The 20,404-nt window shown below is 34.2% G+C and overlaps 1 protein-coding gene across 3 annotated transcripts in view; it reads left to right on the top strand.

Moving 5' to 3' along the window:
- The window catches only part of LOC124538723 (rho guanine nucleotide exchange factor 17), a 139,670-nt gene that overhangs the window by 115,033 nt on the left and 4,233 nt on the right, over positions 1 to 20,404 (top strand). For 2 of the 3 annotated variants that reach the window (XM_047115884.1, XM_047115882.1), the window contains exons 4-18: positions 5,097 to 5,174; positions 8,652 to 8,834; positions 9,210 to 9,438; positions 10,158 to 10,470; positions 11,225 to 11,316; positions 12,273 to 12,495; positions 12,974 to 13,065; positions 13,418 to 13,548; positions 14,046 to 14,206; positions 14,545 to 14,637; positions 15,144 to 15,394; positions 16,653 to 16,833; positions 17,488 to 17,555; positions 18,395 to 18,531; positions 18,972 to 19,149. In XM_047115884.1, the coding sequence (XP_046971840.1) occupies positions 5,097 to 5,174; positions 8,652 to 8,834; positions 9,210 to 9,438; positions 10,158 to 10,470; positions 11,225 to 11,316; positions 12,273 to 12,495; positions 12,974 to 13,065; positions 13,418 to 13,548; positions 14,046 to 14,206; positions 14,545 to 14,637; positions 15,144 to 15,394; positions 16,653 to 16,833; positions 17,488 to 17,555; positions 18,395 to 18,531; positions 18,972 to 19,149 (2,410 nt within the window). The remainder of the gene's footprint in view (positions 1 to 5,096; positions 5,175 to 8,651; positions 8,835 to 9,209; positions 9,439 to 10,157; positions 10,471 to 11,224; positions 11,317 to 12,272; positions 12,496 to 12,973; positions 13,066 to 13,417; positions 13,549 to 14,045; positions 14,207 to 14,544; positions 14,638 to 15,143; positions 15,395 to 16,652; positions 16,834 to 17,487; positions 17,556 to 18,394; positions 18,532 to 18,971; positions 19,150 to 20,404) is intronic. The other variant, XM_047115883.1, reaches the window with a different exon arrangement.

The raw sequence follows: 20,404 nt of genomic DNA on the forward strand, positions 1-20,404 counted from the left end.
TGTAGTTAAGTGTTGATTTTGTATTTGTTTATTAAGTATAATTTAAATAATTACACGATATATATGTGTCTGCCGAATGCTGACCAATGATTTTTTTTCATTGTCAAAATATAAACAACAAAATATTGCTGTCACGATGACATTACAATAAAAATATCATTAATGTCGCTTTAAAAACATGAGGAAAATATTTAAATAAAAAACTATCCGTTATTAAAGAAAATAATATAATACTTTACAAATCGGAATACCCAGACTACTGATGATAGCTTTTGTGACGCATGTTAGAATTACGATTCTTATACGAAAGAAAAAACTTTAGTATCAATATCGTAAACTTGAGCCCGTGGATTTGTTCGAGTATTAAAAAAAAAAACCTTTATTCATTCTCTGCTTCAATCTGTGTATTAAATATCTAGATGATCTTTTGAAGCAAAGAAGTTTAATCAAAACAAATAAACGTATAAATATATAATATTCATAATACTGGTTCGAATTTCAAAAATGTAATTTTTGTTTTTTTTTTTTTTTTTTTTTTAATTTATATTAATATTTTTTTAGAATTTAAATGCTTCATAAGTAAATGTTACAAGTCATTATATTATACAATAACAGTCAAGAGCTAAATCTAATATACATATTATAAAAGTTATATTTGTTACTTATCTCTGTAGTGAGTTTCAAGTTTGTTGGTCCGGGACAGCTTTATCACCATTTGAACCATATGTTTATCCAAAGAAATCATTATGTCTAGTTAATTTTTCTTGGGCCAGCTATACCTACGTAAAATAAAATTAAAAAACAAGTCGAATGAATAACATAATTTGTTGAAGTTTTTGGTTTATAATTGAAATCAAATCAAAATAAACTTTATTCAAGTAGGCTTTTACAAGCACTTTTGAATCATCATTTTACAATTAAGTGAAGCTACCACCGGTTCAGAAAGTAGATTCTACCGAGAAGAACCCGAAAGAAAGTCAGTAGTTACGGTTTTTTAACATTTAAAAAATACAAAGTCATGTTAGTTAAATACAATTATATAAATTAATATATGTTGCTTGGAAGTCAACGGGTATTCAGGTATATAAAGTCCAGACCGTTAATGTTCTACTGCTGGATTAAGATTATCGAGTTGAATAAGACTGTATTCCACAACGCTGCCCCAACACGGATTGGTTGAAAATTCATCCTTCATATATTTACATATAATATTATCTCCACAGCTGATCCTGAGATAAATTAAAAACACAAAATTAAAAATCGAACGAGCTTTATTCTTAAAAAAAAACAATCATATTATTTCAACTGAACCAACAGCGTGGTATGTTTTGAGATACGGTATATAAATTTAAACTATGCCATTATAATATGAAAGCGGTTTTAAAGTATGCCAAGAAAAAGCACAGACGAGGCAGTGGAATTAAAGTGAGCTATACGATTTACGCAATGAGGAAAATCCAAAATAAATACGGCTTCACGAGTCTAAAGCAATCATCGTACTGTAGTCAACACTTCTCTTATAGAACTAACAAGATGTATACAAGAATATATTTCGAAATCATTTTCCTGCATAAGAAAATACTATTGTAATTTCACGCTTATAAGACTGTATAACTTTTTATTTGCCATTTAAATCGGCAACACATTCCTGTTAATTGGCTTAAATATTTAGTCTTCGAAGTAATTTTCTAAAATTGCCTTAAAAATTAGCATAGTTACTTGTAGCTGGTATAATGATTAATAGATTTATATTTACATGTTTTCCATGTAATGTAAAATATTTATTTGTTTTCTAATTAAGGGATTGATATCGTTAAATAATGCTATTATTAATTTATTTGTTATACAGCGTGTTTCAAAAATATTAATTAAAATACTTGTGAGGTTGCTAACTTACAAAGTTAAATAGGAGGCTTATGTGATGCTGTGTATTGTATATAGTGATATAATATTCGGTTAAACAATTGATATATATACCAATCTGTGTACATTTATGTTATTAGGAGGTAGAAATATGTGATTGAAACTGGATCTACAAGAACAGATTTATCATATTTACTATATTTGTGGTAAACAGATGCCTTGTTTACCGAAATTTGAAATAAGAGAAGATTGTCGATGCGTTTGTATCATTACATATAGTATAAAACAAAGTCGCTTTCTCTGTCCCTATGTCCTTAGTATGCTTATATCTTTAAAACTACGCAACGGATATTGATGCGGTTTTTTTTATAGATAGACTGATTCGAGAGGAAGGTTTTTGTATTATATGTGGACAATATAGTTTATAAGAATTTTGTAATATGATGTCGTAAATAAACAAATTCTGTAGTATATTTAGTAGTATTGTACCCGTGTGAAGCCGGGACCGGTCGCTAGTATATATGTCTTCACTGTGAATCGATTTCCTTGATTATTACTGTTTCCTTTTTGGACTTTGTTGAGGTTTTCACGTTCAATTGTTTGAAGTAGTTTTCGGTATAAACATTTCATATCACGAATAGATGTTGATGGTGAATGAAACAGCTCGGGGATTGGGTTGTTAAACTCAACTCAAACTCAACTTCCTTTAGACAATATTTATTACATTACACTTATATAGACAAATTAAACACTATCACGTAAACTTCCGGTAGGATATATTAATATTAATATAATATATGAGACAACATCATATACATTACTCTAATCCCAATGTAAGTAGCTAAAGCACTTGTGTTATGGAAAATCAGAAGTAACGAAGGTACCACAAACACCCAGACCCAAGACAGCATAGAAAACTAATGATAATCTATATCGACTCGGCCGGGAACCGAACCCGGGACCTCGGAGTGGCGTACCCTTGAAAACCGTTGTTCACACCACTCGACCACGGAGGTCGTCAAATGTATCAATTCAAGCAATAAATTACCAACCATTAGTTTTCAATGTTGATACGCCAACGCGACAAATCGTGAGATGTCAGATTAAAAACTCCTTACATTTATCGTTTTCTATTATCGCCTTCCGAGTTCCGCGTGCGAACACATCGGTGTAATTTCCGCTGTTCACAATTTCTAACCTAATATCGAAGTAATATTATATTGCTGTCTCTTTCTCGTTAAAATGATCGCAAATCTTTTAGTAATCGTTTAGCCAGTCGGGTAAATACGATGGCTATAGTAAAGACAAAACAATTTCATCGCATAGGTAAATATTTTTGAACTTATTTCTTACGTTAACGATAAGAAATAACAACAGCAGCATGTAAATTTCCCACTGCTGGACTAAGGCCTCCGCTCCTTTTTGAGGAGAAGGTTCCGAATTTATTCCACCACGTTGTTCCAATGTGGGTTGGTGGAATGCACATGTGGCAGAATTTCTATGAAATTTGTCACATGCAGGTTTCCTCACGATGTTTTCCTTCACCGCTGAGCACGAGATGAATTATAAAGACAAATTAAGCACATGTATCAGCGGTGCTTGCCTGGGTTTGAACCCGCTATCACCGGTTAAAATGCAAACGTTCTAACCACTGGGCTATCTCGGCTTTGAACGATATGCAATATAAAGCCTAAATCACACGTATCATCCTGACCTACTTCGCACAACACTATCGTATATAAAATCATGATTTAAGATTCTAAAAGCCCTTATCTAGTTCGACCTCGACGTGCGATCGATACCTCGTAAAATATTGTATCCAATATGTCTGCTACTGAATAAGGTTTCGTGTGAAGTGACTTTACCTACCATTTTAACGTACATGATTAATTACAATGTGAAAACTTACGAATTGTAATCTCTAAAAATAAGAAAGTATTCTTAGTAAAAAAGTAAAAGTAAAGTGACAGCCTGTAAATTTCCCACTGCTACGATAAGGCCTCCTCTTCCATTAAGGAGAGGGTTTGGAACATATTCCACCACGCTGTTCCAATGTGGGTTGGTGGAATGCACATATGGCAGAATTTCGATGAAATGAGACACATGCAGATTTCCTCACGATGTTTTCCCTCACCGCCGAGCACGAGATAAATTATAAAGACAAATTAAGCACATATATAGTGGTGCTTGCCTGGGTTTGAATCCGCAATCATCGGTTAAGATGCGCGCGTTCTAACCACTGGGCCATCTCAACTCTTAGCAAATCGATATTTATTTTTTCGAAAATAAAATTAAAACAATGTATTTAAAGTTTAAACAACCCATTAGTTTACATATTCTAAGTTAATTAAAAAAAAATCAACTCATTGAAACAAGGTCTGTTATTTTAAAATTTCCAATCATATCTAATACTGTCTAATTTAAAACTGTGTTCCATTTCAATACAATATCATTATCTACCCAAATATCTGTGGAAACTATTGACATAATTATATCCACAAATTCACCCAAATAAATACTAAATGTCAACTTATTTGAGACCGGACAGTATTATATTTATAGGCTATTCTCTACCGAAACAAAGCTATACTAATTATGATATTGATAATGTCACAAGATTTTAGCCAATTATGTCAGTCGATAGTGAATTATTACCACGAATTGACCAATCGGGCGGCTTTTATCAACTCAATACTGGTTCGATCAATATCTCATCAATTATTACGAAGTTAAGTTTGAATGATACTAACTTAGACAGCTTACAGAATGGCGATTGTTTGTTACAATGGAAGTTACGTTGAATGTTCTCATGTTACCTTTTCGTTATTTGATTAAAAATATAACAGAATAAATATTGCTTAGAAATCGTATGATGACGAGTAATTGTTATAGTGTAGTGTGATTATAGAGTAAAGTAACAGCCTGTAAATTTCCTACTGCTGGGATAAGGCCTCCTCTTCCATTAAGAAGAGGGCTTGGAACATATTCCACCACGCTGTTCCAATGCGGGTTGGTGGAATGCACATGTTGCAGAATTTCGATGAAATTAGCCATCGCCGAGCACGAGATGAATTATAAAAACAAATTAAGCACATATGTATAGTGGTGCTTGCCTGGGTTTTGAACCCGCAATCATCGGTTAAGATGCACGCCCAGTGGTTACTGGGCCATCTCAGCTCTCGAGTATAAAGTGATAAGCCCTTTTTTGATGTTTTTTTTTTTATTTATTTCAGGACACACGGACGCACGTGGTGGTCGAGCTCTACGAGACCGAAAAGTCTTATGTGGAGGCGTTGGAAATTTTAGTTAAGGTAAATTAAATTTAAATAGCAGAACATTTCACTGGAAGTAGATCAAATATTCTGCCCAGCAATATACCAGTATGCTTGGTAATATTGTGTTCCGGCTTTAAAAACGATTGAGCCGGTAACTACATGCACAATTAACATTAAATTTTAATACCCAAAGTTGTTGGCACATTGGCTATTTAAGGAATACTTAATATTTTTTAAAATTCGAATGTCTGTCGGTAGTGATATCCATTTACCAGTTGACACAGTTGATAGTTTGTTTACCTGTAACAAGAATGTAGAATATTTTTTTATGCATCATACAACTAAATCAAATAAATACTTGAGTCCTTGTAGTCCTACATCTCGAGAAATGGAATAGTGGTTAGATTTACAGCAGTATTATTCAAGCAGCAATTTAATTTCAATCCCTATTCAATATAGCCATAGGCGAATGAGTGAATCGCCTTGTTAACGGATGATCAAAATGTATTTAGTTTAAATTGCCGATTAAGAGTATTGATAAATAGTTTCCAGAGACAGTACTCAGTTGATAGAGTATAAAGATATTATAAAAGTTCTGACAAAAATATAAGATTTTGGTTATTTTTATTATTACAGTTATTAGTTACGGGATATTTACCATTTATTTTTATTTTTGTTCAGTGGAGCTCGATATTTCAACATTATATACGAATGTCTTGTTCACGAGACGGTCTCGTAATCAAAAACATGGTAAATATCCCGTAACTAATAAGTGTAATTCTGACAAATAATTGCGAGTCTCGTCAAGAATTTTGTTCTTCGTGAACTCTTCAGCTGGCCATTTAAGTCTTGGAGTTTGGACTTTGTGTAAGCCCGGCTAGGTTGGTAACACCAACTTATCAAATATCCTACCATCATACAGCAATATTTAGTATTATTTTCTTCCGGTTTGTAGGATATTCCATGCACAAGGAGTATATGATGAAAGAAATAGTTAAATTGTATTACAATATCAATGTCTATAGACAATGGTAATTACTTATGATCTGGTGTCCCATTTGGCATATTTTCTCGCTGAACAAACGCGTTACGCGTTTCCACTAAAATGAGGTGAAGTGGTGTGTGGAATTTCCTGATGCCCAGGATGCTAAGCGCGCCATTGGATACCGGAATATACCTCTAAAACCAGTGGTACCTTCTCAGTGTCTTCAGCGGGCGTAAGGGCGATTTGGGCTACCAATACTATGAAAATATGTCTAAGATATGAAACTCGCAAATATCAAAACATACAGAACCATTTGGTCTTTTTGATAGGTCTTTTCGTTTTTGTCCTATCGTTTTCTCTGCGTTGATTAGACTATTATAGTGATGCATTAGAAAGTGCATCTTTGTTGCATTACATTACACATTTGTTTTATATCCTACGCAGTTGGCACGCTGTTGGCGCATCTCAGTATCGATTAAGAGCAAATCATTAAATTTATTAAAATTTAGTTTGATGTATATCGTAAAATATATTATCCAAAATCTTTAAGCACCCCCTACAAAGTACACAAAATCACACACGGTTATAAACCTTAATCGAAGTGTATACGAAATGTTTTCGCTTGAACGGGTCTCGTATGTATTTTAGATGTCACTTTTCTGAGTTATAAGGGCATCATAAAATTATAATAATAACTCTGTCCGTTCATCCGTTCTAAATTAAGTGGCGGGTGACAAATTCATGATATTTACGTGCTCATCGAAATATCAGGGCTGGCAAATTTTTGGCATGATTGCACGAATTTTCCTTATTCCATTGATGTATCTCTTTGATACTGTGGGATGATTAAAATGCGAATTGAACGATTGATAGTTTGAAGATTGATGAATCATTTAATTCTAATTTTAATTTCAAATATGATATCGGTGGGTAATTTATTTGTTGAAAATAAGTAGCAAAGCTCTTTAAAGTATTTTTCTTATTATTTGTATATAAAATAGATCCATAATATTTCTTTAATATCAGAAGGAAAATGACTAATTAATAGGTCATCCACTGTACCATCAAGTTATACAGTCAATGATCGGTTACCAAAGGATTCAAGATATTATGTCCCTTATAATGACACTGGTTCACTCGCTACAAATCGCCATATAGAAATAGCAAAGTAATAGCAAAATAGCAAAGCTTTGAACTGATTTGTGATAGATTAAACAGATGGGTTTACAAAAATGTTAAAAAGGAGGAGCGATATTTTTTCAAGTCCAAGTAGCTGAGTTACGCCAGCGCTTAGAATACATGAATCTTAACCAATAATGACCGGTTCAAATTCAGGCAATCAAGACTTATTTTCATTATATCAAATTTATATTTAATATCTTGATTGACTGTTAATAAATCTTGGTGAAGATACTAACATATGTCATGATGAAATTCCACTAATTTTGGACTAATCTCTAAACAATTTGTTTATAAGAGAGGAAAGGCAGATGAAGAAAGGCTTATGTTCAAATGTTGAATGTATCAGCCATCTTGAAGACGATATTTTAATTAAGGAAATGTTTTAATTTAATAATATTTTAATTGATTCTTACCTTTATATCAACATGGTACAATTCTCTAAGGGATTTTTTAAATGTCAATTCGATAGCCTAAAATTTTTACACTTAATAGAGGAACTTACATTTCTATTTACATTATATTAGTCTTTTCGATGACACCCCTTACCACAGTACAAATTTTCCGCTCCACAGCGGCACTTAGTAGCTCAGCTGTTGATTGTATTACGTTAGATGTAGCACTAAGCAGTGCTAGATTGCTAAATTAATTGCTTAGATAATAGTATAATGGCATTGACATTTATATCTTCTTAGTGGCATATATTTTCCACTAAGGTCGTAAATATTTATAATAAATCGAGATATCGTCCATTTTTAAATAAATCGACAAAGATTGTAATATTGATTTCAATTGTAAGAACTTGAGTAGCTAAGTTACAAAACAAAGGTTGAAATTTTCACAGTTAGAACACCTGAATCTTGATAATATATTGTGGTTTCATACTCGGGCAAGCACTATTTAATATTCATGTGCTTTATTTGTATTTACTATATCTTGTGCACGGCGGTGAAGGATGTCATCGGATAAAAATCTGCCACAAATGTATTCACCAATCTGTAATGTCCTTACTTGTCCTACTTACTAGCTGTTATTGTAGTTTTTCAAAAACGTTCTTTTTATATATTTGCCGGGGTACCGCCAAGAGTGTTTAGTACATAGTCATGAATAATACAACAAATCGCTCGATTATTATCGTATTATACTAAGTAAGTCCGTCCGTCCTATGCTTTTTGATAACTGACATTCCTTTTTTTTTAAATTACCAACAACGATTGACCTTACTGGCCATCCAGAATCCAATCTCAAAACGAAGCGAATATAATCAAAGCGTTACATAATAATTAAATATTATTATGTAACGCTGTAACACGTAAACATGTCCGTATATATTAAATTGCATTCAACAGAAATACTTGCAACCTCTCAAGAGTCCAGAGAACGCTGGTCTCCTCGACACGTTTGTTGTGGACGAGATATTTTACCAAGTGCCGGCGATATTGAACGTTCACCAAGTATTCCTAGAGCAGTTGAGGCGAAGATTGGAACAATGGGACCTGCAGCAGAAAGTTGGCGACGTTTTCTTAGATGTGGTAATATTTATAGCATTATTTTTATGTGAATACTATAAATTTTTGCAGATTAAAAAATCTGTGGAGATACCTTTGTCTAAATAAAATTATACTAACTTCAATCAGTTTGATGCTTGATTTGCGATTTCATGAATTTATTATTTTTATTGTTTCATTCCAAGCTCTGTGCGTTTTTAATGCTTTAATAGATTTAATAACAGATAATTATTGTGATATATTTTCATCAGCTCATATGCTGTCATTAAACAAATGATGATACCTAAATTAAATTTCTTTAGACTTGTATTCTTTAGAGATATCTTTCTTTATAATTCTTGAAGATTAACTGAATCATTCAAGTGCTAAAACAAATACATTTGTCAATTCTCTTTTTAGTTTACCAAACCCACCGTAATGGACACTTACATGTCCTTCATCAACAATTTAAAGAAAGCGAAAGAAACAATAAAGAATGCAGCAGCTTCAAGGCCGGCGTTTGCAAAATTCCTGGACGCTATGGCAAGGGACCACAAAGGAAAGCTATCACTGGACAACCTCCTTATAAAACCAGTTCAGAAGTTTCCCAGTTACAAACTCTTAATACAAAGGCTGATAAAACATACAGGTACATATACAATTCTCTTTCGCCGCATGATAAAGAAAATTCGCGTTGGGATGGACAAGTGAATAGCCTCTGGTCTTTGTACCATTGATCCAGTTCAAAATAGTACTACGATATACGATATACGATAGACGAAGTACCAGTTTTCACTCCAAGCAACGGTTTTATATATATTCAGTTTTAAAATGATTCTTCTGGATCGTTGCGTGGTAGAAGATTACTTGTTTTAATTATAAGGTTTATTGTTGCTTAATTATATGGCGAAGATTTGCGTTTGGAACTGTATTGCAAATGCACATCATTCGAGCAAATTCGAATACCCTTCGCATGGCTATCCGTAAATTGCTGCACGTTAAATTAATTTAGGGTTTTATTGCGATATAGTTCGTGTGGTTGGCAACACTTGCGCTCTCTGTTTACAGCGAGACGTCGAGTTTCCATTTCTTCCGCGTCTATTTGACGATAATTATCGTTACGTTTCTAAACAGCTACTTTTTTAAATCACATAACTAATACAGATTATCGTAGATCGAACATGATATTTAGTTGACATAACGCGACGCGAAACTTTACGCAATCATATGACTGCCACATAACGCATAGCTATATTTTATTACATGGAACTAATAAAAATATTACTTCATTATATACTTACATAACAGTATTTTTGTCAATACTAATCGAAGAAATCTTAATGTTATATTTGAGGATTTAATTTACAGATCAATCGCATCCCGACCACAAATTGCTCCTGGAAGCTCAAAAAGAGATCCACGATCTCTTAGAGTTAATAAACTGTACAGAGAGAGAAAGCTTAGAGATGGAACAACAACAGCAAACTCTCAGGGAACTCGAGCAAATGATTGAAGGTCTATCAAATCTGGTGACAGCTGACAGGACGTTTATAAGACACGAAATGGTCACAATGCCTTCAGCGCAAGGAACCATTAAAGACAGATCTCTGTTCCTGTTTAACGATACACTTCTCATAACTAGCGTTAAAAGAAGGACTGGAACTATAAAGAAACCCATTCCGTAAGTTTTAGATATGTTAACACATTCTAGATCATTTGATTAGTAACATTAAATACTCAGAAGGCCAATAATGCTCCAAGCAATTCTATGAGAGCTTATGTCTTGAAAAGAGGTCAGTAAGTAAAAACAGATATAGGTTTCAAGGATTTGACCGAATCTATCTTTGTGACAATAATCCATCTTCCTTAGTATTATTACAATTCACGAATATAGATGCATGTATGTCTTAGATTATTTAGATAATTATTAAACAGTTTAATATGTCATTGTGTTTAATAGAATCCTTTTTGGAAAAACATTTATTCTCAGAATTTATTTTATTTTAGACACCTGACGACTATTTTTGTAAACGTCTTTATTGATAGAGAATGCAGTAATATTATGTCCATATTTAAGATTATTAACTTTTGTAAATAAAATATGAAAGTAATAATTATTAGAGTTATATAAATAAATAACAAATTCTGATTCACATTTCTTTTACTAAAATTGTTTGTCTCGATTTCTCAGTGGCTCATAAGACTAACGGTGCAGAGGTTTAAAGAATTTTTATATAACGCATTTATGATCCCACTGTAAGATTTAGTAGTTTGAGAAAATAGGATTATGAGTAATGTTTTGAAAAAAATATATATTGTTCGTACTCTGACTCATAAAACAAAATGTTTGTAAACAAAAAACGAGTTCCTTTGTTCATTTTCTTGTAACGAGTCAAATGTATGAGAGTTACAACGTATTATTAAATTTATTACAGAACATATCAGAGTAGTATAGCGAGTCAGATGGAAGGAAACAAGTATAAACTCCTAATGAGGATATCGTTGGCTGATGTTGAAATCGTTAAAGGTGAGATACATATTTTTTTCTTTGCTTTATAATATTTTTATAACAATGACATGATTTTATTCATCTTGGATTCATTATATGGTATCGATTTTCTCCAAGCCGGAACAGCATCGTGGAAATTGCCCTAAGCCTTTCCTTTAAGAGAAGATGATGTTTTGATGACCTTCGTGGTCGAGTAGTGTGTACACTGGTTTTCATGGGTACGCCACTCCGAGATCTCGGATTTGATTTCCGGCCGTCAATGTAGAATTAATGTAGTTTTCTACGTTGTCTTGGATTTGGGTATTTGTGGTACCTTCGTTACATCTGATTTTCCATAACACAAGTGTTTTAGCTATTTACACTGGGATCAGAGTAATGTATGTGATAGTGTCCAATATTTATTTAGTATTCATAATTTTTTGTTCAACAGTAAGACATATGTAAAATAAGCTACTCATGAATTATTCAATTGAACACTCCTAATTGACCCATTTAAATTGACTTAATTTTATGTACATATTTCACATGTTAGTCTGTAACTGAACCTTATGTCAAGATCCAAGTTTTGAAAAAATGTTTGATCTTTTTCAGTTCATTTATTCTTAATTGGTATAAGGTTTCAATAAAACAGATAATATGACTGAGTTCCCTGTTTGTTTTTCACAATGTAGAGATAGTCAGAGAAATTAAGACGTACACATAGACCGTAGATCATAAGTCACTATCGTTAAAAATTATAGGAATTGAAATTCGTACTAAAAAAATGTTACTTTTTAAAATAAGAACTCTAGTGTTCCTAATTGTTTGAACTAAAATATTACACCTCTACTGAATATTGGGCTGGCTTTGTCAACCTTCGAACTGGAAAACGTATATTCGTAGCTCTTCAGTAGAATAAGTACTTATACAGATGTATTCGCGTACAGGACGAATTACCAAATGGTCAAGTAATCACATATTTCATATAATTTTAGCAAAAGACGAAAACATAAGACGAATAATGCATGAAGTAGAAACACTTACAGAAGATGTGAATACATTAACACAAATATCGGAGCATGTGGCAGCGCTGCACACACAGCACTCACAGCTTGAGGAGCTCGTGAGGGAAATGCTGCACACCGTCAACCGGCAGCTGTCTGAGAGGCAGAACAGTGACACTCAGCTCTGTTACATGGAGATCAGTGTCAATACGTCGTAAGTACAAGATATTCGATTTGGCAACTTCGCTATCCTGTATCTTAAGGACTAGAATTGAGATGTGTCCTTCTTCTTTGGTCATCCCTAATTTAAACAGGAGTTAACATCTGTTAGATTTATTTGCCTTGATAGTCGACACTCTATAGGTAGCCTTTGAAGTATATCTATAAAAAATCAAGTCGATGTTTTGGGATTTTTTTGGGATGGATCTTAATTTAATTATATCATATTTTTTTTATTATTTCAATTGATTATCTTGTTTAACTTCACATATATAATATTATCTAGTAATTTTTCAGCTCAATAAGTTATCTAATAATAAATTTTAACAACTATAAAATTTAAAAAGATTTAAAAAAATTCATGAATATGTATCAATTATTTATTGCCATTACACATTTATAATATAATTATAAATATAATTAAATATTGCAAGTACGCTTACAACGCTATGATGATGTGTTTAACATTCTAGAAGCGGACCAGAGAACCTTACTATCATCTTCCCTAAAACTGAGAAGAGGAGTAATTGGGAGGAATTGATAAATGAGACCAAACAGAAGCTATGTAAGTACAAACAAGTTTTTATTAGTAAATTCTTTTTCCTTTTTAAATATTCGAGTGTTTTATTAAATATTCCTCTGATATATTTCTGATATACTAGAGGCCATCTCCGTTTTTGCACGGGTGCAATAACCAAAATGTACTATAGGTATATATTCACATATATCTATCTATTTATCCATGTTTTATACACAAAAACCTTCCTCTCGAATTACTCTATGTATTAAAGAATCTCGTATCAAAATCCGTTGCGTAATTTTTAAGATCTAAGGTTACGTAGGGACAGAGAGCGGTAAGAAACATATTTATATTAATTTGGAATTTTGTGTTTCATAAATTGATTTATGCGTTTTAGGTGTGTATGGTCAAGAGAGGCCAGCGCCTGAATTCCTCTCCCCGGTTCCAATACGTAAGACTCGAGCTGGTCTGCAGTTCACGTGTGCGGCTCCGACTCTCCCACCGAAAGGGCAGTCACCTGATGTTTGGGTGAGTTCATAGGATCTATATATACTAAAATTTGATAACTTTTAGGCTGCTTTCACACCAAACTGACCGATAGCCGCTGAAAATGAGAGAGCGTTACGCAGTATATCGTATTTCCATATAAATTCACTTTTTCGTTCACATCTAACCGACAATACTTTATTATTTACTATAGCAAGAGCCGAGATGGCCCAGTGGTTAGAACACGTGCATCTTAAATGATGATTGCAGGTTCAAACCCAGCTGTGCATAATTTGTGTTTATAATTCATCTCGTGCTCGGCGGTGAGGGAGAGCATCGTGAGGAAACATGCAGTGTCTAATTTAATGAAAATTCTACCACATGTGTATTTCACCAATCCGCATTGGAACAGCGTGTTAAAATGTGTTCCAAACCTTCTCCCCGACGGGAGAGTTTGGTCTAGCAGTGGGAAAATTTACAGGCTGTTGTTGTTGTTGTTGTTTGTTGCGGATAATGACGTCACTGTGCGCCGCCGGCAGGTGTGCAACAGCGACGGCTACGTGGGGCAGGTGTGCGTGCTGACGCTGTCGCCCAAGCCGCAGGTGACGTCGTGCAACGGCGTGTGCAACGCGCGCATCCTGTGCGTGGCGTGCGTGCCGCCCGCGCCCGCGCTCGCGCGTCACCACACGCTCGACATCCCGTGCGCGCCTTGCTTACTCACTTACACTATTGCTGACGTCACACAGTACACTAGAAACACATAAATCAATCAAAATTACATACAAATAAAGGACAACGTTGAATATTAAAAAAAACCTATATCCAAACAGGAAAATATTATATAGTTACATCGGACTTATTGGTAGTGGCAATGTCTAAAATCATGTACCTGGCGAATCTATTTTAAATTACAAAGAAAACTACCCATTAGCATATTTTGATCTACTTTCAAAGGCTATTTATTATATTTATCGATTTGGGTAAATACTACGTTGCTAAATTAATACTATATTTTTTAATCAGTTATTTTCTTTGCAGAAGTACAAGTTCCTTAAATAGTTCCAGTTCCACTAAGCCTGGCATTAGCATTTCGGATCCAGACGAGAGTTGCAAGAACATAAGACTAGACAGGTAATTTTCCAAGATATTAAAGATGTTGCTGGGTTTGTGTAGAGGATAGTGAAAGTCACTAACTGGTTCACGATTTATTAACGAGACGGTACAATTATACGGACTGTGACGCACTTGACACTCTGTTTTACATATGCAATGCTTCGACTTTTATTCATGATAAATGACAAAGAATATGAGATACACAGATGTGAAATATTTTAGTCATAGAATATGTAACTTTACTAACTGTTTACTTTAATACCTATGTGCATATACGGTACAAAGATATTAAATGTAAAACGTGCCATAAAATTGAAGCGTTTAAATTACCAATAAACTCATCAATCAGAGTAAGAGATTTATTTCATCACGGTGTCGGTGATAATGTAAACTGAAAACAAAGTGGCAGGTTTCATACGACAGGTTTCCTAACGATATTTTCCTTCACCGCTAAACACTAGACTGATATACATAAATCCCTTAGTATTAAACCAACAAATAATTAGATTCAATTTCCCTACAAGTTCATCATCAAGCGACGATGAAGACGACGGTTCATCGACCAGCGAAAACCAAGACGCTCAGTCGGAGAGGAGCCAGGAATCAGCTAGCCTCCGTCTCCACAACCTGACCCTTGGGAACCATCGGACTCTCACTCCGAACCATAGCAAGAGTCTCAGCACCCCTCACACCGGACAGAACATCCCAGTTCATCCTGTGATGAAGTCCAGCTCAAATCCGGCGGTCGATAAGCAAGCGATGGGGATAACATCTGGTAATATAATTTTTACTTTAAAATATTTATTTTCTATTCAAATAGTTACTAATACTTCACTTAATATTCATAACCTCTTACTGCACACCTTTACGTAATTAAGTGAGAAGATTATTGTTCTTAAGTGTATCCCATATTAATAATTCTTAATTTCCTTAAATATATATATTAAAGTATAAGGCTACATTTCAAAATTTAGTCATGGTCATATAATTTTTAGATACATATAAAATTTAAACCAATTTAGCACTTTAGACATTCTAATATTTTGAAACTTAATTATCCTAAAATTAATTAATTTGCCAAACTATTTGTAGTTTTGTTTTGTCAAATTATTAGTTAGACTACAAATTGAAAACCATACACCAGTATATGTATCTAATAAAGTTCGAAAGACTAATCAAAGTCAAGTCAAAAAAATATTCAAATTAAACTTTCTTTCATATCATCAACAAGAAATTAATGTTATAAATCAAAATTGAAATACTTCTATACTATTCTCTATTCTTATATTCTATATATGTACGTTCTTATATCTACTTTAGAATGATCATGTTATAAGAATGAAAAAAAGATTTTTCATTATTAGCACTATTGTAACTGCTGACTATATACTACCTAGTTTTATATTTTATGTTGACCCTACATTAAGTTTATTTCCATTTTAATTAATTAAAACTAATAGACTTCCAATAGTTTTAATCTAGTAATCGGTGCATGTTTTCCTTTCCTTATAATCAACTGTACCTTTCTTTGCAACTTAGTTCCTGGACGTGTGATGGCTGGTATGATATTTCTTTATATATTCTTGTTATTATATTTTTTAATAAACTATGTTGTATATAAACCAATATAATGTATTATATATAGAAAATGGATTTTATGCCTTAATAAATTCTCTGTCATTCAAAATTATTTAGAAATATATATAAACGTTTTCAAATGAACAACATAAACATAATATAAATTGTTATATATAAATCTTATTACAGATAAAAATTGAAATTTTTTATCGCATCATCTATTTCTGTTAACAGAGGCAATATATCTTTTATTAAGTTAAACATAATTTTAATGGACGTAATTCCACCCACTTAAACCAAATAGCATTGATTTGTTCGTGAACCAATTGGATACAAGACATTTTGTCATTGTTTCGACTTCAAATCTGAGGTTAGTGTAATAGTTACAGTACCAGATAGTCCTTTGGCCTCTATCTCCCTAACATAACTAAGAATAAATGTTCTCTATCATGTAGGTACTCTGTCGTCACCAGCCAGTAGGCAGTCGTCCGAAGACAGCGCCACAACGGCCAACCAACCGACGATGTGGCTCGGTACGGAGGACGGCTGCATACACGTATATAACTGCTTGGACAACATACGGATCAAGAAGAATAAAGTGAAATTGCAACACAATTCTGGAGTGCATTCCATTGTGTGAGTAAAAGATTGATAGCTTTCTTTTGTTTTATATTTAGGCCAAATGGCAAATTGTTCAGAGGAAGAAATATTGACCATTACCTACAAAGCTTACACATACATACGCACGTTTGTAAGAAGACAAAATTGAGTATGTGTGTTTTTAGAATATCTGATGAGTCGGTGCTACCTTCTAAGACGGATTGAACAAAGTTCTACCACAAAGTAAATAACCCAATAAAAACTCCAATAATTTGGTGGATTACAAAATCAAGTTTGCTGGCATTTTATCCATCATTAATCTGTTGTTTCCTATGATGCGACTATTTGGAGACATAATTTTTAGTAACAAAAAATTAACCCCATTAAATCTTAACCGAATCCTAAATAATCCTGAGCGGTAATAATTCTTTCTTCAAAATCCTGGATCAGCTAACATTAATTGATAGATAGGTGCTCTTATCTCTGTACGTCTTAATATAATTGAAATTAATTAAACTGTAAGACAGAGGGAAAAGAAAATGTAACAATATCTGAGAACATGCTTTTGTTTAATAATAAATTCGCAGTTTAAGTTCTGCTTTATTGTATTTTGTCTGAGAGAGTATATTCGTGTACCTCTCAAGTTTTGCAGGTATATTTTACGTAACAATATATTTTTTTAAATTCCAGTTTCGTGGAGGGAAAAGTATTTGTGGCGCTTGGGAACGGTGATCTGGTGGTCTATTGCAGAGATATCGGTATACCATAATTACATTCATAAATTATTCTTTTAATTCATTTAACATGATTCTTTAATTTTTTTTGTATGCAAAACACATACTTGAAAAATTCTGGTAAAAGAAACTATAAAAGGTATTTTATTATAATGGACATTAACGATTTGACAAATTGTAGATATTCGGTTTTATTTGTAAATGTTGCTTAGTAAGGTTTTACACTATCAATCTGATGACATTTATTTAAAAGAAAAAACAAATCTTCCGGAGTTCATGGGTACTATTATAAATATTTGTGGCAAAAAATAATTTATAGCCCTCGTATCGATTTACATATATCATACACTGAATAATAACTGAGCTAAGATGGCCCAGTGGTTAGAACGCGTGCATCTTAACCGATGATTGCGGGTTCAAACCCAGGCAAGAAACGCTGATTCATGTGCTTAATTTGTCTTTATAATTCATCGTGCTCAGCGGTGAAGGAAAACATCGCGAGGAAACCTGCATGTGACAAATTTCATAGAAATTCTGCCACATGTGTATACCACCAACAGCATTGGAACAGCGTGGTGGAATATGTTGCAAACCTTCTCCTCTAAGGGAGAGGCCTTTAGCCCAGCAGTGGGAATTTACAGGCTGTTGTTGTTGTTGTTGTATACATTTACAGGCTGTTGTTGTTGTTGTTGTTGTATCATTGACGATATTAGGAATAGTTAATAATTCTTACAGCGTTAATGTCTATGGGCGATGGTGACCACTTACCATCAGGTGGCCCAGATGCTCGTCCGCCAACTTATACCATAAAAAAAAACACTGAATAAATGAGGTCGCCAGTAAGTAAGCTTCCTGTGTTGCAGACGGCTCGTGGTCGGAGCGCTGCACCATCGCGGTGGGCAGCGGCAGCAGCCCCGTAAGCAGTATGCTGCTGTCGGAGAGTCGGCTCTGGTGCGCCACGCACTCCTCCATCAAGATTATAAACCCGCATACCTTGCAGGTACTATGCCACTAGTTCTTTTAAAAATGACCAGTCAGAAAATAACCATTAGCGTAGTTCCATTTCTTTCGTATTATAAATGTTGGTTACTCCACGAATTTGAAAAGTTTTGTAATTTCTTTTTTTGACTTTGTTAAAAATTGTACAAAAAAGAATTTCGTCTTCATATTTACTTTCATTCATTATCTACACAAATTATTCACTTGTATACGAAATATATAAATAATGTTTATTTGATTAACTATTTATTTATGTATAAATAAATAAATAGTTAATCTGAACATAATTCAAAAAATATTATTTTAAAATGTAGGTAACCCTACTATACAAACTACTATACAAATTGATTAATATATCTAAATGTGAAGGGGCGCATTTTCAAGAGTGAACATATACGTTACAAGTATAAAATATTCATATTATAAATATAAAACCCGCAGGTGGACGAAACATTCCAAATAAGTTCAGAAACGAAACCGATAAGCCACATGGCGGTGGCCGGCGGCTCGATCTGGCTCTCGCTGCACAACGCGGCGCAGCTGCGCTGCTACAACGCCGCCAGCCGGGAGCAACTCGCCGAGATCAACATCACTCCGCAAGTCACGAAGATGCTGCACGGTACGCAATTATATTTCATCAATTATGATTCATACCCAGATCGACTCGCCCAAATGTCATTTAAGTCCAGATGACTTGGAGAGCTCGTGCTATCGAATTACCTTCTTGATCATTCGCGAGGCAGCCTGCCAGCCTCGGATGCCGAACTGCCTCGGTCCGTATATACACAGCGACGTCGTACTCTCGTAGTACTCGATCATATCGAACAATGCCTCCTGGAAGTAAATAACACAACAATCAACACTGCACTTTACTCTTAGCATGTAAACAACATCACTCCGCAAGTCACGAAGATGCTGCACGGTACGCAATTCTCTTAGCATATAAACAACATCACTCCGCAAGTCACAAAGATGCTGCACGGTACGCAATTCTCTTAGCATGTAAACAACATCACTCCGCAAGTCACGAAGATGCTGCACGGTACGCAATTCTCTTAGCATATAAACAACATCACTCCGCAAGTCACAAAGATGCTGCACGGTACGCAATTCTCTTAGCATATAAACAACATCACTCCGCAAGTCACAAAGATGCTGCACGGTACGCAATTCTCTTAGCATGTAAACAACATCACTCCGCAAGTCACAAAGATGCTGCACGGTACGCAATTCTCTTAGCATATAAACAACATCACTCCGCAAGTCACAAAGATGCTGCACGGTACGCAATTCTCTTAGCATGTAAACAACATCACTCCGCAAGTCACAAAGATGCTGCATGGTACGCAATTGTCTTACAATGTAAGAGGTCGTAAGGAGCATTTTATTTGGTGTTATGGCTACAAGCCCGACTGGACAAGTGATAGCACTGATAGCCACTCATCAAATAATCTGCCGCCAAACAGTACTATAGTCTTCTGGTTTGATGGGCAGCAATTGTCTTAGAAGTAAGAAGTCGTAAGAAGCATTTTATTTGGTGTTATGGCTACAAGCCCGACTGGACAAGTGATAGCACTGATAGCCACTCATCAAATAATCTGCCGCCAAACAGTACTATAGTCTTCTGGTTTGATGGGCAGCAATTGTCTTAGAAGTAAGAAGTCGTAAGAAGCATTTTATTTGGTGTTATGGCTACATGCCCGACTGGATAAGTGATAGCACTGATAGCCACTCATTAAATAATCTGCCGCCAAACAGTACTATAGTCTTCTGGTTTGATGGGCAGCAATTGTCTTAGAAGTAAGAAGTCGTAAGAAGCATTTTATTTGGTGTTATGGCTACAAGCCCGACTGGACAAGTGATAGCACTGATAG

The sequence above is a fragment of the Vanessa cardui genome, chromosome 21 (genome assembly GCF_905220365.1).
Source record: "Vanessa cardui chromosome 21, ilVanCard2.1, whole genome shotgun sequence".
NCBI lineage: Eukaryota > Metazoa > Arthropoda > Insecta > Lepidoptera > Nymphalidae > Vanessa > Vanessa cardui.